We start from the raw sequence: 25159 nt of genomic DNA, 5'->3' as shown, positions 1-25159 counted from the left end.
CGACACTTAAGCTGCAATAATCTAGACGGTTCTGCTACAATTCTAGCCCCTAATCCCCTTCCTATTCAAAATTAAATAGAAACAGGATTCTAACCCTCAATCCCCTCCAATTCTCTTGCTTCTAAACAAGTCCTAACAATGTAAGTTGCAGGACTAAGGTTAACCATATTGACACAGCTGGACAGCAGGCACATTGCATAACTACAATCCACATCATGGTACCAGATTATACAACAAAAACGCCAGCACATACATATTTTTCATAGTTGACCAATAAGTCAATGTAGACAGATTGCAAAGAAGACATACACAAAAGACAGATAAAAGAGAGAGAAGCGCAAGCAAAACACATTGCAATCAGCAAGTAGGAACAGGCTGGAGAGTAACGAGGATCACACATCATTATAGGCAACACCAGCCAAAGTTTACAAGTAAAGTAGTTCGGCAGGACCCGGATTGAGATTTGGTAGAAATATAAACCGGGCAAAATTGGTGATCCTTCTCAAGCACTCCTACTGCAGTGCCAACAGGGTCTGCACTCTACAGTGCTAGCCAAAACCATCTTGTTCTACTTTGGGTGGATGAACTGAAATAAGTACTACTTGATGCCATCACTGGCAGAACACAACCATGATGTCATGGCGGAGGTGGCTTTGATGCCTCATCCTCATTGCCATGTTCCTTCTGCTCCTGATGATGATAACGACCACCACCACCACCACCTTCTCCGCCATGAGCCTTCTCCTGCAGCTGGTCCTTGAGCCCCTCCTGGTACGTCTCCACGAAATTCTTCATCGCGTCGGTGTACGTGGACGCGCGGGCCATGTAAATCCGCCGCAGGGCAGGCTTCAGCGTCTCTGCGCCACCCCTAGCGGCGACAGCGAGGTCCTCCAGCACAGTTGGCTCGCTGCTCGCCTTCCCCTTCCTGTCACTACCAGAGCTGGGGTGGCTGCCATTGGACGACTGCTCCTCCACGTCCTCGGCTGCCTTCTTGTAGTCGTTGGGCCTCAGCTCAGGGCCGATGTCCCGGACCCATGACGCGCCGTACAGCCGGGTGGCCTCCTTGAGGATGCACCAGCGTTCATGCCATGAGAGCTTGGGCCGCTTCTTGATGTGAGGAGGGTCCGGCAGTGACGACGGGAAGGCTATCTCCTTGAGGTCATACCGCACATAGTCATACAGCTTCCTGCACACGACTCTGAGCTTCATCTCCCTTTGTTTGCTCCCTTCTGCAGCGACTTGGATCTGATAGCAAGTTAGTAGGGGGCACCGTGCTGAATTAATCTGTCGACAACAAAGGAGCAACTAAAATGTCATCAGTGAGTATGCCAGCGACTAAACCCTTTGCACCCAGGTCAGGATGAAGCTGCTGATAAAATAGAGAAGAAAATAATGCCAACCGAAAACTGTAAAATGACAGCAAAACTAGCTAATGATCTGCTTGCTTGAACGATGCATGGCCTTGGAACAGCCCACAGGCTGCTGCTCTGACTGCTAAGTTCACCTTTGGGAAGAAAGCACATTTGTCCTCAAAAGTTACTTTGGCTGCTATATGAATATCTCGGATTCATGCTATCTTCTCAGAAATTCCATCCAAGCATTAGATGTGTCCCTAGTTTATATGTAACTTTAGCTGTGCTTGTCAGACGCAGAAAGAACTACATGTATTTTCTATGTTATTAGTAAATCGGGGGGAGCACCCTTGTGTATCTGAGTATCAGCTTCCATTATGAACAGTTGTACCGAATTTTAAGGCATGTTTTAGAATACATGAACTAAAAATATTTGGATTGAGGAAAACATTGCTTCTTTATATGTGACCCGCCACAGGTCTGCATTGCATACCTACAACTATAATGATAGCAAGGCAAATGCATCAGAGTCTGTCGACCAACTCTCACGTCAACAATGCAGAAATAGAGCAGCTGAAGGTGGATGAGATGGAGGAGGTCAGGAGGAGGCATTCTGATGTTAGCTAGTCTGACCTGTGAACGGAGTAGCACCATGTTACCAAAACAATGCAGGATTGAGGGGGGAGGAGAGAAAACAATCTTTTAAGGATAATTGTGCTAATACAAGAGCACAGCAAAATGGCTACAGCCTTTAGTACAATAATTTGAGCATGTAAACTGGCAGGAATCTAAAGCCTGAAAATCCATTTGTGCTATGAAACTAGCAAGCAAGATAAGATCATCAAAGTTCCCTTGATGAACTCTGGCATCAGGTACGCAAGAAACTGAATGCAGTTCAAATAGGAAGATGCGTTGAGGTATTACATCAAACAGCTTGCTTACACGAGCAAGATGCAACAGGCCTCGCCTAGCCACTGGCCATAGAGCATCGCCTTAGCATCAACAACGGCGTAAGAAGCCCTATGGCCGATCTAGGATTTAATAGCGCCCCGGGCCGATTTCAATATGGCAAAACTACAAATATACACGATACAAAACATAATGTGTCAAATGTACAATACAAAACAAAGTCCTCACCTTAATCCTCTGTTCCTCACCTGAGTCACTTCAATCTCTAAGGCGCCGAGCAGCAACACAGCACCCTCGCGCCCCTGCTAGCGCCTAGCAGCAGCACGCCAGCACCAGCGCACCGCCGAGGTGACGAGCCGCCGGCGTCGAGCGCCTAGCAGCAGCACCGCCAAAGCAAGCCCCGTGCGTGCCTGAGCCGCTGCGCGAGTACTACATGCACCTACGCGAGTGCCCCAGCCGGCTGCCCGCCGCCGCACAGCCCCTCGGCCACCGCTCGCTCGCGCGCAGGCGCAGCCTCGCCCTCACGGTCTCGCCAGCTCCCCAAACGCGAATGTGAATATCCTGGCCCAAACCAAATACCGCTATATGGGCCACGACCCGGCCATGCCCCAGCGGCCCGCGGGGCAGATCCGCTCCATTTATATCATAACCTTACGAGAGAGCCAGCTAACATATATATTTACTAGGTATAGGTCTGTGCGTTACTATGAAATTGATATGATAAAAATGTATTGATATACAAAAACACTAATTGTTATTCTATATTTTTGTTAATATCACTAAAGGAAATGTTTACATACCTTGCAAACATAAAAATAGAACGCACTTTCATCAAATTAAAAATAATGACAATGTTAAATATAAATATTAGCATCCTCACAAGATTAGAACAGTTATCTACAAGAAGTTTTATCTGAAATTCGGGCAAAATGCACAATCTCAGCAGTATAAAGAAGTATAATAAAATCATGGTGATAATGTTTAGCCAAAACAACTATATATACACATGTTCTGAAGTTTAATAACAGATAAAATTTAGATCTTGTTTTGATAAGCCATAATGAACAAAACAATTGAACTACTACATAACAGCTTGAAGACTGTTGCATGTATATCCAAAGGTTTATATTTTGAGTCACGCCGAACAGGCTACAGACCATAGACACAATTCCAACGGCGCAATTATACAATAATCTGTCAGATCGCTTGGAGTTGGCGGTCAAAAAAGTTGTCTGATGACTGGCACACGACACTGATAATTTCTTTCTTGTTTCTTAAAGCTGCTCCTGGAGTCTTCTTCCTAAGCTTTGAATGACTCGTATAAGGCTGCTGCATTAGATAACCTTTGGCCTTTCTTTTCCCATTTCGGAAACAATATGCAAACAAAATCAGAAGTATAAGGCTAAGTTGTAGACTGCGCACTTACCAAACTATTATTTGCCAAGGGCCCAAGCTCTATATTTTAGAATCACAATTCCAAACATTGTAAGAGAAACACAAAACTGATCAAAACTTGATGCTAATTCACTTTTCATGCAAGGACCAGAGATTGCTGAACAAAACTTTTAGAAACTACAAATATGAGATCTTACAAATTCATTAACTGGAACCAGATTATCACAAAGATATTACTTCGACCTATCATTCTCTGCATTTAAATTGAAGCTGACATTCAAAAAATAGTATTTATGTAATTAGGGACGTATGAACTTGCGTGTGATGAGGATGGGGTGGATACCAGAAATGTTGTACACTTACGCAGACAACATGGAGATTGAAATGAACACTACTTTAACCATGATTTTTTCTCCAACCTGAGATTTTGCCACATGGTCAAGGTGATTGAAGGCACTTGATTGAGCAATGCGTTTGATTTCTTTAGCATCATCTTCCTCATAAGCAGACAATAGCTTCATTGCACATCGATTCTGGTCGCTATTGAGGAAGGCTTGAACCCTATTAAACGACTTTACTTTACTCTTCATGGTTTGATGGGGGCAAAATAGCACATGGCACAAATATTGTTATACAAAATCCACCAATGTACAACTTACTCTAAGCAGTCATTGTAGCATTTTTGAGCTTGCTGAAAATCATGTGTGTAAAGATAGATGATGATCGCACTGAGATAGGCCTGAATGCCAGAAACAAATTTTGAATCAGACAAGTTTTGTGTTCAAGACATAAATGACTAAGCAATTTTGTTTTCAAGACATGATCACAGATAAAGCTGAAAGATACAAATATAATGCGCTAATTTTTAAAATGATCAATTCATTAATACACATGTAGTTTTTGAATAATATATAAGCAATTTCAGTTATTAGTTAGAAAAAAAGATTACCTTGCATTGGCTATTGATGGCATTGCACTTATCAGCAGCTGAACCGAGTCTTGAAAACAAAGCAGCAGCATCTGAATATCAATCCAACGGACAAACATGGGAGTGAATTGTAAGATGGTCATGTTAGTTACTTGCAATGCTACATGATAAGAACATGCAAATCTATCAGTATACACGATTCCAAGGTGTTAGGTTGTAATACCCAAATTGTAAGGAAGAATAAAAGGAGCAATTGTTTCCCTTTATATATGTGTGTGCATCTCTATTTATCATCACATGTGACTACTCATGTAAAAAAAGTAAAACCTTAATAAGACACAAATAAACTATTGCATCACATTGGATTTTTGTTTGTTTGTGCATTTAAAACAATAGTAACATGGATAATATATATATATATATTATAATGAGTAGAAGATTTAGATTAAACCCTAGATTTGAATTTGGGGTTTAAATAGAAAAGAAGAAATAAATATTATGAGACACCAAAATAAATCCATAAATAAATAAATGGACCCCACATTGATATATTCAAATTGAATGATTAACTTGAGCACAAATCTTGTGGAGAAATCTGAATTCAAGTTTTAGATTTGGAAATAAAAAAAGGAAAACAAAAACAGAAAATAAAAAGGATAAAAGAAAAGGGAATGGCATATTGGGCCCAATCCCACGTATCTGGCCCATCAGTGGATGCCATCCGCACAGCCCACACTCCCTATTCCACTGCGCGCGATGTCGCTGACGGGCGCGGACCCACTGGCAGCCACTAACAACCGAGCACCCGTGCGCGCTCCGCAGCTTCCTTGCTGGCTGGATGTGGGGCCCAGCCGTCAGGCCTCCGTCTTCCTCGCGCCCGTCTGCCCCACGGACTCCGCGCAGCACGCGCTGTGTTGTTGCACGGCTGTGGATCACACGCGCGCGTCCTCCCCACGTCTATATAGTCAAGCCAAACACCCCCCTTCCCTGCGTTCGTAGGTCAACTCTTCATAGAGAAATTGTCGCCGCCATTGCTGCTGAGTGTGGGCAAGTGTGGAACTTCACCGAGATTAGTGTGCCACTCGGAACGAGTTGGTTGGGGAGCTTCGCCTCGGCTCGGAGATTGTTTCCGTGGCATCTACATCGGGTTGGGGGCGTCCAGCACCAACGAATTTTCCACCGGAGTGCCGCATTCTGCCGTGAGTCTTGGCGCTCGGTGTTGGGATTTAGTGCCTCTTCAAATCACGGTATGGTCCCACCCTTTGTTTCACAAACGTCTCGATTTCAATTGGGGCCTAGTGCACCTAGGAATTGTACCATGGGGGTCGGGGCGGGCGTTCTGGGCATGGCGCTCCGCCGCGGTGGGCTTGCCGTCGAGATTGGGGATGAACTGGGGAAAGGAGCCTTGTGCTAGCCGTCGATCTGGCGTTGAACGCGCGCGATCTAATCTCACGTGGGCGATTTGGCCCTGGTATCCACACCGTTGGATGCACATCGTACGCATGACAACCCTTCGCGATCCATTACAATGTAAACCGTAGGTGCTAGATCGTGCGGTCGTGGATTGTGGCCGAGTTCTTAGGAATACAATATAATCTTATCGTAAGTTTATGATCTGGCGGCTGAGATCCAGGAATACCCCTTCGCAAGCACATTATTCATAAGAGACCCTCTAGTTTTATAGAACCAACCCGCAGTCCACCCTGTATAGTGCACTAAGTCTTAGAAATTCTTTCACGAAAGCCCCTGCGCTTTCTGGAATTTGAGGCCCAATCCAGAGAGTATTGAAAACCAGGAATTAATATCATAAATTAATTTTTAGTGCATAAATAAATGTTAGAACTTGTTTAATTTGTAGAAAATTCATATGAACTCCAAATTGGTCCATTCTAGTTCCTAAATTTTCATAATATTATTGTCTATCCATTTGTGCCACTGTTTTGGCATGAAAGACAAATTAAAATTATTCTATTACTTAATCTTGTATTAAGCACATAAAATCTTCAGAAATTCATATCTTAAAATCTGTTACTCCAAAATTAATAGTTCCAGTTCCTATGATCTTATTTTAATGCCTAGATTATTATTGTGTATTTTATTTACATGTTTGGTGTAATGTTAATTTTTGCTATACCATGTATGTAATGTGTTGATGCGAGTAGACGAGCAAGCTACACAGGATTCTGAGGTTCAACTGGTTGAGACTGCTGAGCAGGAGCTCGTTGAAGGCAAGTTGTGCCCTTGATCACTTCCTTTTACCCATTCATGTTCTTATTATTCATAATGATCTGCATAAGATAATTTTGCTGGGACCCAATAGGATACCCTAGATTTGACTATCTCTATGCCTTGCTTCACCACTGGTTTTACTACTAAATTTTTGGGTAGTACATGCTATTGCTTTATGTGGATTTGGGTATAGAGATACTTATTACTCATTATTACACTTGTTATTATCTGTTCATTATTTCATGTTCATGATAAGATCATTATGTTAATGGGAACATGGAGAACCACCCGGGAAAATAGTGCTACCACAAGGGTTTAATGGGACACCCTTGGCTGATTAACTAAGAAAGCTAGTGGATGGCTACCTTACCCGAAAGGGGCAAGGGCAGTAGGGGAGTGGTCAGTGTAGGGAGGTCCTTGGGTTGATTTTGCTGCGATGGCGGTCAGGTGAGGGATTCCTGCACTGGAGCTTCCTATAAACTGTAGCGGGTAGTCTGAAGCTAGTGGAACTTTGTAAAGGTCTCGTAGTGGTACCCTGCCTCGCTTCCTTGGTAGAGGTGTATGGGGTCTGATCAACTCCGTGGTAAATGGGTAACACGACTTGTGGGTAAAGATGTGTAACCTCTGCAGAGTGTAAAACTGGTATACTAGCCGTGCTCACGGTCATGAGCGGCTCGGACACTCACATGATTAATTTATGGAACTTAAACTTAATTTGTCATATCATTGCATTTGGGATTATTTTATTATTACCTTTACTTATTATTTCTAAGGTTTGGTATTTACTTACACTTAGTAATTGCTAATAAAATTTTGATCAACTTCTAAAAGCAATGCTCAGCTTCAGCCTTTATTTCATTGATCAGCCTTACACTTCATGAACTCCCACCTTTGGTGAGTTCATGCCACATTATTCCCCACAACTTGTTGAGCGATGAACATGTGTGAGCTCACTCTTGCTGTCTCACACCCCCCCCACAGGAGAAGAACAGGTGGTCGAAGAGGAGCCGCCTAACACTGAGGCTTTCGACTTAATCTAGGTGGCGTCTCCTAGTCAGCTTTCTGGCGCCAAGGATAAATTTTAGTTCCTGCGATATTCATATTTTGTTTTTGTAAGACTTCCGCTATGTAATAAGTACTCTAATTTTACTGTGACATTTATCTCTATACACTCTGTTATTATATATGTTGTCTTCTTGGCGCATGTATGAGATGCACCCGGCTTTGTTCCTTAAAGCCCGGGTGTGACAGAAGTGGTATCAGAGGAAATGTTGACTGTAGGACGAAACCTAGATAGAAATGGACAAAACCCTTACCTACTTACCTTATTCTGAATCCTTCTAAACTTACCTTACTTTGATTCTTTCTACACTTATCTTGATCCTGTCTCACCTTCTACTGTTCTACTCTGATCATTCTTACCTTCTCTATTCTAGGACAAGACGGATTTCACACCTTGGAATCCCTACCCCTATGACATTTTTAAGAGATAGGAGGCCTAAGACCAAACCAAACCTATTTTCTATATTTAAAAATGTTGTTTGATTGTTCTGATGATAAATGTCTGATTTGCTTCTTTGATTGATTGAAATATTATATATGGGCATCTTAGTATGTACCACTATAAGGTAATGAACTAGCTATGGTAGATAAAATGTTAAACTGCTTAGCTAATAAATCCCCCAAAGTAACATGATTCGTAATTACTGTCTTGTCTACTATTTTCTTACCTTATATATCTAACTCAGATGGTCAATACCAGGCGGGGTGGTGGAATTGATTTGCCTCCTAATCGACACGCTCGGTGGATATATAGACGACCCCAGCCACAGCCAGCAGAGATGAATCCTCCTAGTCCTCCACCAAGCGAAGTCGACCCACTGATTGCAGCTCAGATGAGGATGATGCAGCAAATGGCGGACACTATGGCTGATATGCAGGCTCAGATGCAGTAAGAACGCCAGGAGATGCGTCAGGAAAGAGAAGAGATACGCCAAGAGTTGCGCCAGGAGCGAGAAGAGATACGCCAGGAGAGAAGGGCGCAACAGTAGCTGCAACAGCAATTTCAACAACAACAGCAACAACAACAAGTACCATTGCCTCCTCCACCACCACCAGTTCCACCTCGTGATAAGCACCGGGAATTTATGAGTCATAAGCCACCGACCTTCGCCAGTTCGCCAGATCCACTTGATGCAGATGATTGGTTGAAGTCAATTGAGAAGATGCTCAACATCGCCCAATGCTCAGACCGGGAGAAGGTTCTTTATGCTTCTGGTCGTTTGACAGGTCCTGCTGCTGACTGGTGGGATTCTTATACTGCTGCCCATGATGCTGCTAATACTATTACTTGGGCGGAATTCAGTACACAGTTTAGAAACTACCACATTCCAGCTGGATTGATAAAGATCAAGAAGAAGGAGTTTCTGTCATTGAAGCAAGGCAACATGTCGGTCAGTGAGTACAGAGATAAATTTATTCAGCTGTCGAGATATGCTCCGGAGGAAGTTGCTGAGGATGAAAGGAAGCAGGAACACTTTATTGAAGGACTTAATGGACCCCTACAGTATGCACTAGTGGCACACACATTTCCATCTTTTCAGAGGCTGTTGGATAAGGCTCTTGCTATTGAACACAAGTGTGTTCAACTGGGTGATTTGAAGAGGAAGGCTATCTCACAGGGACAGGGTAGCAGCATTGTTCGTCCCCGCTATGTTTCGCTACAGGGTACACCTACTCGTCCAGGGGGACCACGCCCAGCTCAGTACGCTCCACAGGTGTCTCCACGGACACCTCCTACTCATCAGGCTACTCCCACTGGCACTCCGACGAGGCCTGCAGGACAGAAGACCGGCCCTACATGCTTCAAGTGCAGTCAGATTGGGCACTATGCTAATGCTTGTCCGATGGGAAATTCTGGTACACCAGCTAAGAACAAGCAATAGACTCCTGGCAAGGGATATTCTATAGCCAGGGTGAATCAAGTCAGCGTTGATGCTAGTCCTAATGGTGCGGATATCGTACTTGGTATGTTTTATGTTAATGCAATTCCTGCAACCATATTATTTGATTCTGGTGCTACACATTCATTCATGTCTGCTCGATATGCCAACACAAATGAAATACCACTGCTAAATATGAGAAAACCAATGATAGTAATCACACCTAAAGGGCCTATTGAGGCAAATCAAATGACACGTAGATTGACATTAACCATTATGGGAAGAGAATTTGAAGCTACCGCTATAATATTAGAGGCCAACAGTATAGATCTGATCCTTGGTATGTCATGGTTAAGGAAGGCAAAGGCCATCATAGCATGTGGTAGAGGTACTATAGAGCTCACTAGTCCCAAAGGAGAAAGATTTCAAGTTAATATTGCAGTAACCACCTCATCCAAGCGTGCAATGTTCTTTATACCTGAGGAGTTTGTTGGTGACAACATCCGGGTGGTTGGAGATTTTTCGGATGTCTTTCCAGAAGAGTTACCAGGGATGCCACCAAATAGGGAAGTTGAGTTTGTCATTGATCTTTTACCTAGAACTGCCCCTATATCTAAGCGACCATACAGGATGTCGGTAGAAGAGTTAAAGGAACTGAAGAAGCAGTTAACAGAATTGCAAGAAGCTGGATACATTCGACCGAGTTCCTCGCCTTGGGGAGCACCGGTTCTGTTTGTGCAGAAGAAGGATGGTTCGCAACGGATGTGTGTGGATTATAGATCACTTAATGATGTTACAGTGAAGAACAAGTATCCGTTACCCGGCATAGAGGATTTGTTTGATCAGATGAGAGGTGCTAGGGTATTCTCGAAGATTGATCTCCGATCGGGTTACCATCAAATGAAGATTAGACCATCGGATATTCCTAAGACGGCTTTCTCAACCCGATATGGATTGTATGAGTTCACTGTTATGTCATTTGGATTGACCAATGCACCAGCTTATTTTATGAATTTGATGAATAAGGTGTTTATGGAGTATTTGGACAGATTCGTCGTGGTGTTCATCGACGATATTCTTATCTATTCTAGGAGTGAAAGTGATCATGAAGAACATCTAAGGTTGGTGCTACAGAAGCTACGAGATAATCAGCTCTATGCCAAGTTCAGTAAGTGTGAGTTTTGGATTGACAAGGTGCCATTCCTGTGACATATTATTTCTAATGGAGGAATAGCAGTGGATCCTGCTAAGGTCAAGGAGATAATGGAGTGGAGAGTACCCACTACAGTTACCAAGATTCGGAGTTTCTTAGGGCTTGCAGGATATTATCGGAGATTTATTGAAGGATTCTCTAAGATTGCCAAGCCTATGACCTTGCTTCTGGAGAAGGGCAGAGAATTTAAGTGGGATGAGAAATGTCAAGAAAGCTTTGATCAATTAAAGAAGAGATTGATGTCACCACCAGTGTTGGTTATGCCCAATCTATAGAAAGGATTTGACATTTATTGTGATGCATGTGGACAAGGATTGGGATGTGTGCTCATGCAAGAAGGACATGTGATTGCCTATGCGTCTCGTCAGTTGCGGAAACATGAACTTAACTACCCCACTCATGACTTAGAACTGGCAGCGGTGGTGCACGCACTTAAAATTTGGAGACACTACATTATAGGAACTAAGTGCCAAGTATACACAGATCATAAGAGTTTGAAGTATATATTCACTCAGAAGGATCTCAACCTTAGACAACGCCGTTGGTTGGAGCTTATTAAGGATTATGATTTGGAGATTCACTACCACTCGGGCAAGGCGAATTTGATTGCAGATGCCTTGAGTCGGAAGGAGCATGTTCACTCCGCTTTTGTTGTCCAGCTACCTGACGAATTAGCAAAAGATTTTGAGAGACTCAACCTAGGAATTGTTACTCACACCGAAGGAGTTACCATTGAGTTGGAACCTACCTTGGAGCAAGAAATACGTAAAGGACAAATTGGTGATGCTAAGATACAAGAGATTAAGGATCTTATTACTGAAGGTCGAGTTCCGGAATTCACGGAGGATGAGCAGTGTACTATATGGTTCAAGGATCGGATATGTGTTCCAGAGATTGATAACCTTCGTGAAACTATTTTAAAAGAAGCCCATGATTCTGATTACTCTATCCACCCTGAAAGCACTAAGATGTAGCAGGATTTGAAGCAGAAGTATTGGTGGTATGAACTGAAAAGAGATGTTGCTGCACATGTGGCTAAGTGTGATGTGTGTCAAAGAGTCAAGGCCGAACATCAAAGACCAGCTGGACTATTGCACCCATTGAAGATACCCGAGTAGAAATGGGAAGATATTGGTATGGATTTCATTATTGGACTACCCCGCACTCCAGCAGGATATGACTCTATTTGGGTAATTGTGGACAGATTGACAAAAGTGGCTCATTTCATACCAGTGAGAACTAATTACACGGGAGCCAAATTAGCAGAATTGTATATGACTCGGATAGTTTGTCTACATTGAGTGCCTAAGAAGATCGTGTCTGATCGAGTATCACAGTTTACTTCTCGATTTTGGAAGAAATTGCATGAGAGCTTGGATACAAAGTTGAATTTTAGCTCAGCCTACCATCCCCAGACTGATGGACAGACAGAGAGGACTAACCAAGTGCTGGAGGATATGTTAAGAGCTTGTGCTCTTAAACATGGTGGAAGTTGGGATAAGAGCTTACCATATGCAGAGTTCTCTTATAATAATAGCTACCGGGCCAGTTTGAAGATGTCACCTTTTGAAGCTTTATATGGCAGGAAGTGCAGGACTCCTCTATATTGGGATCAAACTGGAGAAAGACAGTTCTTTGGACCTGAGCTTATTCAAGAGGCAGAAGAACAAGTTCGAATAATAAGGGAGAATTTGAGAATTGCGCAATCAAGGCAAAAGAGCTATGTTGATAATAGGAGAAGACTACTGGAGTTTAAGGAGGGTGATCACGTGTATCTGAAGGTGTCACCGATCCGGGGTATGAGGAGATTTAAAGTTAAAGGAAAGTTGTCCCCTCGCTTCATCGGACCTTTCTTGATCTTAAAGCGAGTGGGAGAAGTTGCATATCAACTAAAACTCCCCGACCATCTCGCAGATGTACATGATGTATTCCATGTATCCCAGCTAAAGAAGTGCCTCAGGGTACCTGAGGAGCAACTACTAATGGAAGATCTGAGTGTTCAAGATGACCTGACTTATGCTGAGTATCCCATCAAGATTTTAGACACTTTGACTCGAGTTACAAGAAATAAGGTGATAAAGATGTGCAAGGTACAATGGAGTTATCACGGAGAAGATGAAGCTACGTGGGAAAGAGAAGAAGAGCTTCGCATAGACTTTCCCCACCTTTTCCCTAGATCTTCCTAAATCGCGAGGACGAGATTCTTGTTAAGGGGGGTAGGATTTGTAATACCCAAATTATAAGGAAGAATAAAAGGAGCAATTGTTTCCCTTTATATATGTGTGTGCATCTCTATTTATCATCACATGTGACTACTCATGTAAAAAAAAGTAAAACCTTAATAAGACACAAATAAACTATTGCATCATATTGGATTTTTGTTTGTTTGTGCATTTAAAACAATAGTAACATGGATAATATATATATACATATTATAATTAGTAGAAGATTTAGATTAAACCCTAGATTTGAATTTGGGGTTTAAATAGAAAAGAAGAAAGAAATATTATGAGACACCAAAATAAATTCATAAATAAATAAATTGACCCCACATTGATATATTCAAATTGAATGATTAATTTGAGCACAAATCTTGTGGAGAAATCTGAATTCAAGTTTTAGATTTGGAAATAAAAAAGGAAAACAAAAACAAAAAATAAAAAGGATAAAAGAAAAGGGAATGGCATATTGGGCCCAATCCCACGTATCTGGCCCATCAGTGGATGCCATCCGCGTAGCCCACACTCCCTATTCCACCGCGTGCGCTGTCGCTGACGGGCGCAGACCCACTGGCAGCGACTAACAACCGAGCACTCGTGCACGCTCCGCAGCTTCCTTGCTGGCTGGATGTGGGGCCCGGCCGTCAGGCCTCCGTCTTCCTCGCGCCCTCTGCCCCGCGGACTCCGCGCAGCACGCGCTGGGTTGTTGCGCGGCTGTGGATCACACGCGCGCGTCCTCCCCACGTCTATATAGTCAAGCCAAACACCCCCCTTCCCTGCGTTCGTAGGTCAACTCTTCACAGAGAAATTGTCGCCGCCATTGCTGCTGATTGTGGGCAAGTGTGAAACTTCACCGAGATTAGTGTGCCACTTGGAACGAGTTGGTTGGGGAGCTTCGCCTCGGCTCGGAGATTGTTTCCGTGGCATCTACATCGGGTGGGGGCGTCCTGCACCAACGAATTTTCCACCGGAGTGCCGCATTTTGCCGTGAGTCTTGGCGCTCGGCGTTGGGATTTAGTGCCTCTTCAAATCACGGTATGGTCCCACCCTTTGTTTTGCAAACGTCTCGATTTCAATTGGGGCCTAGTGCACCTAGGAATTGTACCATGGGGGTCGGGGCGGGCGTTCTGGGCATGGCGCTCCGCCGCGGTGGGCTTGCCGTCGAGATTGGGGATGAACCGGGGAAAGGAGCCTTGTGCTAGCCGTCGATCTGGCGTTGAACGCGCGCGATCTAATCTTGTGTGGGTGATTCGGCCCTGGTATCCACACCGTTGGATGCACATCGTACGCATGACAACCCTTCGCGATCCATTACAATGTAAACCGTAGGTGCTAGATCGTGCGGTCGTGGATTGTGGCCGAGTTCTTAGGAATCCAATATAATCCTGATCGTAAGTTTATGATCTGGCGGCTGAGATCCAGGAATACCCCTTCGCAAGCACATTATTCATAAGAGACCCTCTGGTTTTATAGAACCAACCCGCAGTCCACCCTGTATAGTGCACTGAGTCTTAGAAATTCTTTCACGAAAGCCCCTGCGCTTTCTGGAATTTGAGGGCCAATCCAGAGAGTATTGAAAACCAGGAATTAATATCAGAAATTAATTTTTAGTGCATAAATAAATGTTAGAACTTGTTTAATTTGTAGAAAATTCATATGAACTCCAAATTGGTCCATTCCAGTTCCTAAATTTTCATAATATTATTGTCTATCCATTTGTGCCACTGTTTTGGCATGAAAGACAAATTAAAATTATTCTATTACTTAATCTTGTATTAAGCACATAAAATCTTCAGAAATTCATATCTTAAAATCTGTTACTCCAAAATTAATAGTTCCAGTTCCTATGATCTTATTTTAATGCCTAGATTACTATTGTGTATTTTATTTATATGTTTGGTGTAATGTTAATTTTTGCTATACCATGTATGTAATGTGTTGATGTGAGTAGACGAGCAAGCTACACAGGATTCTGAGGTTCAGCTAGTTGAGACTGCTGAGCAGGAGCTCGTTGAAGGCAAGTTGTGCCCTTGATCACTTCCTTTTACCCATTCATGTTCTTATTATTCATAATGATCTGCATAGGATAATTTTGCTGGGACCCAATAGGATACCCTAGATTTGACTATCTCTATGCCTTGCTTCACCACTGGTTTTACTACTAAATTTTTGGGTAGTACATGCTATTGCTTTATGTGGATTTGGGTATAGAGATACTTATTACTCATTATTACACTTGTTATTATCTGTTCATTATTTCATGTTCATGATAAGATCATTATGTTAATGGGAACATGGAGAACCACCCGGGAAAATAGTGCTACCACAAGGGTTTAATGGGACGCCCTTGGCTGATTAACTAGGAAAGCTAGTGGATGGCTACCTTACCCGAAAGGGGCAAGGGCAGTAGGGGAGTGGTCAGTGTAGGGAGGTCCTTGGGTTGATTTTGCTGCGATGGCGGTCAGGCGAGGGATTCCTGCACTGGAGCTTCCTATAAACTGTAGTGGGTAGTCTGAAGCTAGTGAAACTTTGTAAAGGCCTCGTAGTGGTACCCTGCCTCACTTCCTTGGTAGAGGTGTATGGGGTCTGATCAACTCCATGGCAAATGGGTAACACGACTTGTGGGTAAAGATGCGCAACCTCTGCAGAGTGTAAAACTGGTATACTAGCCGTGCTCACGGTCATGAGCGGCTCGGACACTCACATGATTAATTTATGGAACTTAAACTTAATTTGTCATATCATTGCATTTGGGATTATTTTATTATTACCTTTACTTATTATTTCTAAGGTTTGGTATTTACTTACACTTAGTAATTGCTAATAAAATTTTGATCAACTTCTAAAAGCAATGCTCAGCTTCAGCCTTTATTTCATTGATCAGCCTTACACTTCATGAACTCCCACCTTTGGTGAGTTCATGCCACATTATTCCCCACAACTTGTTGAGCGATGAACATGTGTGAGCTCACTCTTGCTGTCTCACACCCCCCACAGGAGAAGAACAGGTGGTCGAAGAGGAGCCGCCTAACACTGAGGCTTTCGACTTAATCTAGGTGGCGTCTCCCAGTCAGCTTTCTGGCGCCAAGGATAAGTTTTAGTTCCTGCGATATTCATATTTTGTTTTTGTAAGACTTCCGCTATGTAATATGTACTCTGATTTTACTGTGACATTTAATTCTATACACTCTGTTATTATATATGTTGTCTTCTTGGCGCATGTTTGAGATGCACCCGGCTTTGTTCCTTAAAGCCAGGGTGTGACATAGGTTCAGAAGTGTATATTCAAAACATTTTTTGTTTGTCTTTCTTTGTTTAAAAGTTCACTTACTTCGCATGTAAGAACAAGGAAGAATGAACAAAAAAAGTTCCAAGGAAATCATGAATGAGATACCACATAGATGTAAATGTGAGGCTATACATCAAAATTAATATAAGCAAGCATTAAAGTGATCTTACTTCTCCATCTTGATATACAAAGCTGCTGCGGCACGGTACAAGTCAAAAGCCATCTGTTCCTTCCCATCTTCTTCTAGTACTGAACAAGCCTCATCATACATTTTGATAGCTTCTTCTGGAGATTTCTCCTCCAATGCACTGAATTCATCATAATACAATGTTTAGAACATAAGCATCCATAATGTCACAACTGTAGAAGGTGAGATTTAAAACCCTTTGCTAGAGCATCAGATGCAGGTTGTGGCCTTCCACATTCAATATATAATTCTGAAGCTCTGTGATAGAAATCAGATACTTCATTCCAGCGCCCAAGCTCCTTTGCTAAAGCAGCAGCAGATTCCATATGCTTAGCAGCATCCCATGGTCTATGACATTAGCCAAGGGTACAATACTTAATGTATAATGATATGAAAAATGAAAATGCCAAAACTGCAGAGAAATTTCCAAAGGATACGAGGAGATCATTTCATGTCCTTTTGAGGCCTTCTCAAAAGCATCTTTTGCTTTCTCATTGTACTTTCTGAACCTATACGCAATTGCTTTAAAGAAGAAATGAATTTCACTTATATATTCCCCAGTGAAAAATTGCTCTGCAGAAAAATAAGAAGGAAGATAAAAATCACCGACCAAAGTGACATGTCCTCTCCCTGTAACAACCATTCTACCAAAGTGACATGTCCTCTCCCTATAAATGGTTGAACTTGATGACTTTTAGGCCTCTACTTATATTATTTTTGTTTGCTTGATAGTAGGAAATCCCACCTGAACAATTTCATACCATTAAGGAACAACCTCTACAAAGAGGTCTTCCTGTATTTCATACAGTCAGAATATTTCATACAGTCAGACAGTAGAAAAATCCATGTTATGTTGAAACTGTACCAGTTTTAAGTTAAAACTCTCTCTATATTTGCCTTCTCTACCATAGTCTAACCATACCATCTAACTAAATGACAGGAAAAAATTGACAGGTGATGAAATCTAACAAAACTGTCAGTGATGAAATCAAACAAAACAACCAAAAAAACTGACAGCAGTACCATACCAATGGCTGTTATGCATGATGACCAAAACATTAGTACCAAGTTACAAAAGGATTGTACACGAATGTCATCTAAAGGCATCGTTTATTTCCCTATAACATGGTACACAAATTAAAGATGGGGCTTTTCTGCTTGGTCGATAAAAATTAGGAGTCCGACAGAGTAAAATACACAGAACAAGCTTAATCTTATAACTAAATGGAGGATAAAAATTAGGAGTCTGACAGACTAAAAATTAGGAGTCTGTCAAAGTAAAAACTGACAGCAGTACCATACCAATGGCTGTTATGCGTGTACCTAGGAAACAGAGGGCAACGGGGCGGTTAGGAGTACTAATCTCCTTCAGCAGTGGTGACAAGATAATGGACTCCTCTCCTTTATCCCCAAACTCCTGAAGAAAAGACACAATGACATCAGAAGCGAACAGCCCTACCATATTTTCTCTTGAAACAAAGTTGAACCATCGTCACCAAGGGATAAAGAGAAAATCAACACTTTCCTGCTCGGTTTCATGTGCGTTTAAGATTTTTCTAGTTCAATTTCTCTGATTGGTCAGATATTTTTATATCTACGATTAAGCACGAGAAGAAATCATGAGAATTCCAAGTCGCCACCGCCACGAATTGGCATCCAAAGGTGTGCTCACCTCCATGAAGCTGTGGAGAGTCTCCCCTACTCCTGCCATCGCCTCCTTCTTTGGCTCCTCCTGCTCCACCTCGCTGCCCACCGCAGCATTCTCAACTACGAACAATTTCCCCACCATGAGACGGACGTAGCAAACCCTACTGGCCATCTGCTGCAAGAGAACGAACCTATAGCCTGCTGAGGCGACGGCAGTGGCGCGAGATTCAGGTCTCCTCTGGGATCCGCGTAATCCACTGCTCTCGGCTCATCGTCATCTAGCAAGCAAACGCTAGGTCGTTTGAGGCGAAGACGCACACCACGCCAGCTAGGTACACCCCAATAATAAAGAAACCCTACTCCTAGCCTGAGAACTAAGAAACAGTACCTCGCATTTGCCACGGCGGGGATTTGGCCGACGCTAGTGAAGGCGGCGGCGAGGAGGATGCCCCAGCGGCGACCGGATCCGTCTCCATCGCTGCGATCTGTGAGGCTATATAGAAGAGATTAGGATTGGGCAAATTGAATTTCGCATGGGAGGATGTCTTTGTACTTGACGATTGCTGAAGCTTGCCATTAGGGACATCTGCGACAGCAAGCAAAAGCATGCACCTGTGTCCCTTGCTTCTTCTCGTAGAGCAAAAAGCCAGCAGGGAAAAAAGATGAAGAATAAATCAGATGCGGAGCCAAAGTAAACACATAGGGCTGGATTGGTTGGTTTCTCTCGCCAACCTGGCTGGCGAGGAGGATGCCCCAGCGGCGACTGGATCCGGCTCCATCGCTATGATCTGGTGGTCGGGGAAGAGGGCATCACTCGCCCGATCTCGTTGAGCTGGGGGTCAGAGAGGCTTGCGAGGTCGCAAGGATGAGACATGGGGCAGTTTGGGAATAGCTTGGGAAGGAGCGCAGGATGACCAAGGTGCACGTTGATGGTGGCCTCGGATCCCCGGATCGGCGTTGATGGCGGGATCTCGTTGATTGGTGGCGACGCGGTGTCGACCGAGCAATTGATGGCGCTGATGGCGGGGCAGGTGGGGGAGGACGATCGCGGGCAGAACCGTGGTGCACTACTATGGACGCCTACAATAGGCTCATTTAGAGTAGTAGAGATATACTCGCTGATTCACCTAGGATCTAGCTACTAAAGAATCATGACTCTAATTCACCAATTATGTACATAGCTTCTGAACTGAATTATCTACCTCCTAGCTAGAATGAATTAATTCGCAGAGGATTGAGGGCGGGCGGGCTCACCTTGACGAATAGCACAGGTAGTTCCACGGCCAGATGTGGTGGGCAACTGAGATAACTTCCTGGCAGGGCCGCCTGGGGGAGAGTCGGAGCATGCAACAGCGGGAGGGAAGCAGTGAGCGACGGAGGGGAGGGCGAGACCACCCACTCTTCTTTCCCATGCGGCCGCATAGGGGAGGGTCAGAGCAGACGATGGCGGGTGGGAGCAGCCAGCGGTGGACGGTGGTGGCTACAACGATGGTGGATCTAAATCTGAGAAAGGGAGTGAGAGAGAGTGCGCATGATCCGGTTTTGTGTTTTAAAATAAGTTAGAATCGGAGCATATTATAATCTCAAACAAACAAACCCTAATTTACATCGGCTAAATAAAAGTTTCAAACAAGCCAATATAAATAAACTTATTTACTTTAGCTACCTACGAACCCATGTAAATAATTAGTTTATTTACGTCAATCTTTTTTTACCGGCATAAAGTAGATAATCTATGTTGATTTCTTTTTATGACCGATGTAAATAATAAACCAACATACATTTATCAGTTTTTTGTGCTGGGGGAGCAGGGGACCAAGAGCCAGAGAGCAAGGCGAAGAGATGGAGGAGATGGGGAGGCGTTTCCATTGAGGGCTTGTTTGGATACTCTCGCATTCAGCTCAATTCATGTGTATTGAGCTGAATTAAGGTGTAACTTAAACTAAATTATAACCTAATCCACTTCAATATATGTGGATTATGGTAAATATGAGAGTATCCAAACAAGGTCCAAGAGGGGGAGAGAGGATAGGTTGCGGCTTCGATTCTGCGAGAGGGTGAGGCACAGTGATGGATAGAGCATTGTGAATTATTAGGATGGAGACACTTGTACAGTGGGATGATTACAAAGAAATATAAGGGTTTTTTATAAGAGTGATGTCAAATATGAAAGCCATATGGCAATGAGATCTGCCCTTAATGGTGGGTCACACGAGCTAACATGTATAATAATATTTTTTAAAAAATATATTGTATGTCTATAACATTGTGTATTGTCATACATTATCATTATAATTAATATGTTGACTATCGTGCTTTGCTACGGTTTTTATATATCATATGGATAGGTATTGGGATATTTATTCAAATATAATTATTTTTATATGTAAACACTAAGGTATATGTGGTTTGGTGGTTAGCCCTAAATTTTTGGAGCAGAGAGGCATGGGTTAAGTGCTCACTCTTCACTATTTTTAATATAATTATTGTTTATTTCTAAACACTATTTTTAATATAATTATTGTTTATTTCTAAACAAAGGTAAAACCGTGATAGCACAGGTGCCCACTTGCTATTCAATGAATATCAAGAAATTTCTTCTCATGCAATACTCTTTAATTATCTTGTCACCAAACCAGCTCTAGGTGTTTTTTTCTCCGTCAAATCCTCCAATTTCCTTGTAACACATAGCATGGACCGTTAGCAGTTGACCTGCACTGTTTGAACATGTATAGTGGTGTCCCTTTCTTACATTTACCCTTTAAATTGAACAACCGTGTAGTTTTTTGTTTCCATAGTATAATACATGAGCCAATAGACTACGCTCAGCGCTGTAGTTAAATTTCAATGACATAAAACCACATGCATGCATTAATTAAGAACTATTAATTAAGAACTTAGGGCATACATAACCTTATTTAATATAGTCTTTTAAAGGTCTCTAATAAACTATGTGAATAAAAAACAGGAGGCAGACTCTTGATGACTCTTCATACATATTATGTTTTAGTTGTATTTATGATCAGAATCTTAGAATTGTATCATACAATCTTTTAGGGGTCAAAAACCGAACCGGAGGTTACCATTTTCTGTGCTTTCCTGATTGTCACGGGATAAATTCCCGTCCACAAACGCAAGTGTGTTCTTCGTGAAAAACAAAGCCCAGAAAATTGGCGCCCACACGTTCGCCTTTCATATAGAGCATGTGAAGTTGTGAGCCTTGAGTCCTTGACCCGTCGCTCCTAGACTTGAAGACTCGAGAGAAAAGGCGTGTCGGCGGCGTCACTACGTCAGCGCCCTCTGCCTCTGCCCCCACGCGCACCTCCACCATCCATGGCCGACAACGCCAACCTCCCTCCGACCTGGGCCACCACAGCCGGCCTCGGCTTCTTGACCCTCAACTCCAGGGTCGCCATCTACCGCGTGTGGGGCGACCTCGTCTCCATCCTACTGGTAACAGGCTCGTACGCCGCTCTGCTACTCCTTTTCCGCTGCCTCCGTGACTACGAGCGCGCGGCGCCCGGGTCCCAGCCAGAGCGCGGGCGAGGCGCTGTGTGGCTGCTCACCGTGGCCTTCGCCTGGAAGGTGGCGGCGGCTATGCCGTCGGCCGCCGCTTCGGCCGTCATCTGGGCGCTTGCCGTTGGTGCTCTTCGTCCTTGGATTGGCATGCGCATGGACTGTAACATTCCAGGTGTTTATATTCCGCTCGATAACGAGTATGGATTTAAACATGTAATATCAGTGAATGAAACAGATGCTAAAATTTAATCATCTTCGCCTATCGCGATTTTAATATCGCATCTGTTTCGTGTGTCGCGAGTACGACATGGTTTTTATTTCTATCTATCCGGGTTCTTCCTAAATTTTCGTGATGTTCGGAACATCGTTGTTCCGAAAATCGGTGCGTCCGGTGATTATTTAAAATACATCGCTCGCGCAAATACGAACTTGGAAGCTCGATCTACCAGTGCGATCCGTGTCTTAAATAAATTTATTATAACTCAACGACTAAAATACTCAGTGCAAAATAAATTGGATCGCGCGCTATTTGAGAGAAATCTTGCACGAGGTTGATAATCATGAGTATTTAGTAGTAAATCATTTAAAACAGATAAAGATAATTAGAGCCGAACTCAAATAATTGCTAATCGGTTCGACTTCAATGAAATCAGTCGTAAATTGAAATAATGAAGCCGAAATTAGTTTATTTCGGTCTATGGTTTCTCGTCCGGATCCAAGTTTTTGGATATAAGCAATTGTTAAACAATTTGATTCGCCAAATCCGGAGAATGAAATGTGTATTCGTGTAGCGTGTCGGTCTGTACACAGCACTAAAAATCCCGATCCAAAATATCTGTGATTTTTAGGTTAAAGAGAGTAAAAAGAAAAAGAAGAGAAAATATCCTACATTCCTATCTTCTCTCCACCGCTGTTTCCTTGCGTCTTTATCTTCTCCATCGTGCGTCTTCTTCCCTGGAACACGCGAGCAGTTTCCCTCTGCTATCTCCAGCGTCGCGCGCCCTGTTCTTCTCTTCCCTGCGCGCAGCTCGCCGAGCAGTCCCCGCACGCTTCTCTCTCTCCCTCCCCTTCTCCCATGGCGCTCTCCCCAGCCGCGCCCCTGCTCCTCTGCTCGGACCGCGCCCAGCCGAGCGGCTTCTTCTGGCGCGCGGACTGCGTCCCTGCATCCATGGCGGCTGCTTGGCCCCAGCTCCCTGCCGCACCCTCCTTGCTCCCTCTCCTATGGTGCCCTGGCCTCCATCCGAGTTTCTCCCACCTCCTACCCTCTTCCATGGCGCCCAGCTCGGGTCTCGCTTGGTCGCCTGCCGTTCCCTACGCTCGCGTTTTCCATTATTCCTTCTCTGTACTTCGTTTCGATTTCAAGTGCGGTCAGTTTCTTCTTCACCGGTCGATTTGCTCTGCTGCTTTGCGTCTCCGTACTCTTGCAGATCCCTTGTGGCCGCGTTGCCTCTGCGCTCGGCGCCCGGATTTCCCTCCAATCCTCCCTGCGTCGCGCGCTCCTGCGCAGCTCCCTGGTCGCCGCGCAGTCGAGCTCCCTCGAGCTCTCCTGTTGGCCGCGTGCCCAGCCAAGCTGTCCCAGATTTCGCGCGCCCCTGGTTCGCCCCTGCTTGAACTACGTTAGCCCCAGCTGCGCGTGTCGAGCCCCTCTGAAGCTCCTCTGTTGTGAGCGCGAAATTTCCCTGCTCGCTGGCGCTTGGTCCCTGCTCCACTGTGCCGTGCTGTTTCTCTACGCGTGTCAAGTTCCCTCGCCGTGTTCGCCTGGTCAAGCCTCATGTTGACGCGTCCCTGCTCCAGCTTGTTGTGCCGCGCCGTCATCGCTTCTGTCGCGAGTTCGTCAGCCACTGTTATCTTGACCGCGTCAGCACGCGACTGTGGTCGTGTTCATTGAATTCGCCAACGCTCTGTTGCCGATTCGACTGTCGTCGCTTCGCGTGTTGTCGAGCCCGTCGTTTTCCCTGTCTTATGCTCGCGCGGTTTCCTGCTCGCCAGCGTGTCCTCTTGGCTCGCATGGCCTTAATCCCCATCGCGTCGTCGATCTTGCCGGGTATCGTCGTTCGCCGTCGACCTCGCTTGGTCCTATATCGTTAGGCTAGTCAACCAAAGTCGCTGCCGCGCGTGCTTGTCTCTGATGCCCATTACGCGGTATTTGGACCTCGCCGTTGTCTTGGTCGTCGATGCCACGCAACCATCCACGCGTTGTTGTCCTCACAGACACCGCTTCACACCATCACCCTGTCTTCACCATCCGTAGCGTCGTCGTCGGGATGTTCTAGCTGCAACACCAGCGCCCTCGATCGTGCCCAAAGCTCTATATTGGATTCGTCAGCGTGCTACTCGTCTACTGGCTCCTCGCCGTCGACTCTTGGCACCACAAGCTCATTTTCCCTTATGCACATCTCCCCAGACCCTGTCTCATCACGCGTATGCGTTATCAGTCGTCGTCGTTCGTGCATCCCCAAGAAATCCCAAGAATCAGGTGAAGACGAAGCTAGCAGGGTGATATTCACCAAGTGCTCGACAAAAGCTCGAACAAGTCATCGATCGTTATCCTAGTCTACGCCAAGCTCTGAAAAGATTAGGCGCAGAAGGAAATAAATCAGTACGTGGCCGGAAAATTCTCGATGTGGACAAAGAAGAAGCGCGATTCGACGCATCACTCACCCTATTTTCGGTGAAATGCTGAGCTGAAAGGCGTCGTCAATTTCGTGGTTTCAAGTTGGATGTCATAAGGGTAAGTTAATTTGTATTCCAGTCAATTAGGTCTATAAATAGATTAAATAGAATTGTTGGTCCCAATAAATGTTATTAATTTAGCATGCGTATATTGTGATGATTGATTTAGATAAATCGGTAAATCAAGTAATTAAGATACACAATTTAAAGAGTTAATAAAAAGCTAGGAATAAAAATAGATGTTCTAGTGTTATTATGTCAATTTGGTTAATGGATGTAGTCGATGCCCTGCTGTGATATCCATGATGCTTAATACTTGGTTTTAAGTGTTTCATCCTTTTAGTGTAGATTATCTATATTATACTCGTTATACTCGTGCTCATACATGTGCATCGTGCATCTCATGAGGTATGAAAAATAATCGTGTGATGCGGACGACGAGCCAAGTTGACCCCAAGCGCGGGCTAATCCACAGGATGAAGCTGATAGACCAACCTGAAGATGGTTAAATCAAGCAAGTGCTCGGTCGAGGGATACTCGTCAAGCGGACATCGCCTAACATACACTAACCTAGTGTTATTCAGGCAAGCCCCGGTGCATTCGCCACCTCCTTGATGTTTTAAAATCTTTTATCACCTTGTTTGATGCATTAGGTGA

At 44.0% G+C, this 25159-nt stretch overlaps 2 protein-coding genes and 1 long non-coding RNA gene across 11 annotated transcripts; 1 reads left to right on the top strand and 2 right to left on the bottom strand.

Moving 5' to 3' along the window:
* Positions 1–238: 238 nt before the first annotated feature.
* LOC100193441 (uncharacterized) lies at positions 239–2874 on the bottom strand. Of its 9 annotated transcripts, none has more exons than XM_035959384.1 (3): positions 2510–2814; positions 2277–2426; positions 239–1305 (listed from the first exon to the last, which is right to left on the bottom strand). In XM_035959384.1, the coding sequence occupies exon 3, from the start codon at positions 1207–1209 to the stop codon at positions 637–639; it is 573 nt and encodes a 190-aa protein (XP_035815277.1). In that variant the 5' UTR covers positions 1210–1305; positions 2277–2426; positions 2510–2814; the 3' UTR covers positions 239–636. The 9 variants fall into 9 exon arrangements, with proteins under 9 accessions (XP_035815277.1, XP_008647392.1, XP_008647394.1 ...); XM_008649170.4 differs by having other exon boundaries at positions 239–1284; positions 2295–2426; XM_008649172.4 differs by lacking the exon at positions 2277–2426 and having other exon boundaries at positions 239–1245; positions 2510–2874.
* Positions 2875–3324: 450 nt separating this feature from the next.
* Positions 3325–4661, bottom strand: LOC118472177 (uncharacterized). The gene is made up of 3 exons (XR_004850118.1): positions 4606–4661; positions 4316–4395; positions 3325–4217 (listed from the first exon to the last, which is right to left on the bottom strand). It is a non-coding gene; the product is annotated as an uncharacterized lncRNA (long non-coding RNA).
* Positions 4662–21480: 16819 nt separating this feature from the next.
* On the top strand, positions 21481–22103 carry LOC103629244 (uncharacterized). Its single transcript, XM_008650415.3, has one exon. The coding sequence runs from the start codon at positions 21644–21646 to the stop codon at positions 22076–22078; it is 435 nt and encodes a 144-aa protein (XP_008648637.1). The 5' UTR covers positions 21481–21643; the 3' UTR covers positions 22079–22103.
* The last annotated feature ends 3056 nt before the right edge of the window (positions 22104–25159 follow it).

Source organism: Zea mays, chromosome 6 (assembly GCF_902167145.1).
Source record: "Zea mays cultivar B73 chromosome 6, Zm-B73-REFERENCE-NAM-5.0, whole genome shotgun sequence".
NCBI classification, from domain to species: domain Eukaryota; kingdom Viridiplantae; phylum Streptophyta; class Magnoliopsida; order Poales; family Poaceae; genus Zea; species Zea mays.
Note: the sequence above shows the minus strand (reverse complement) of the source record. Positions and strands in the feature narration are given on the sequence as shown.

Excerpts from the sequence above, each read along its gene's own strand:
- LOC100193441 (XM_008649172.4), bottom strand. The coding sequence starts at position 1,209 with ATGAAGCTCAGAGTCGTGTGCAGGAAGCTGTATGACTATGTGCGGTAT.
- LOC103629244 (XM_008650415.3), top strand. The coding sequence starts at position 21,644 with ATGGCCGACAACGCCAACCTCCCTCCGACCTGGGCCACCACAGCCGGC.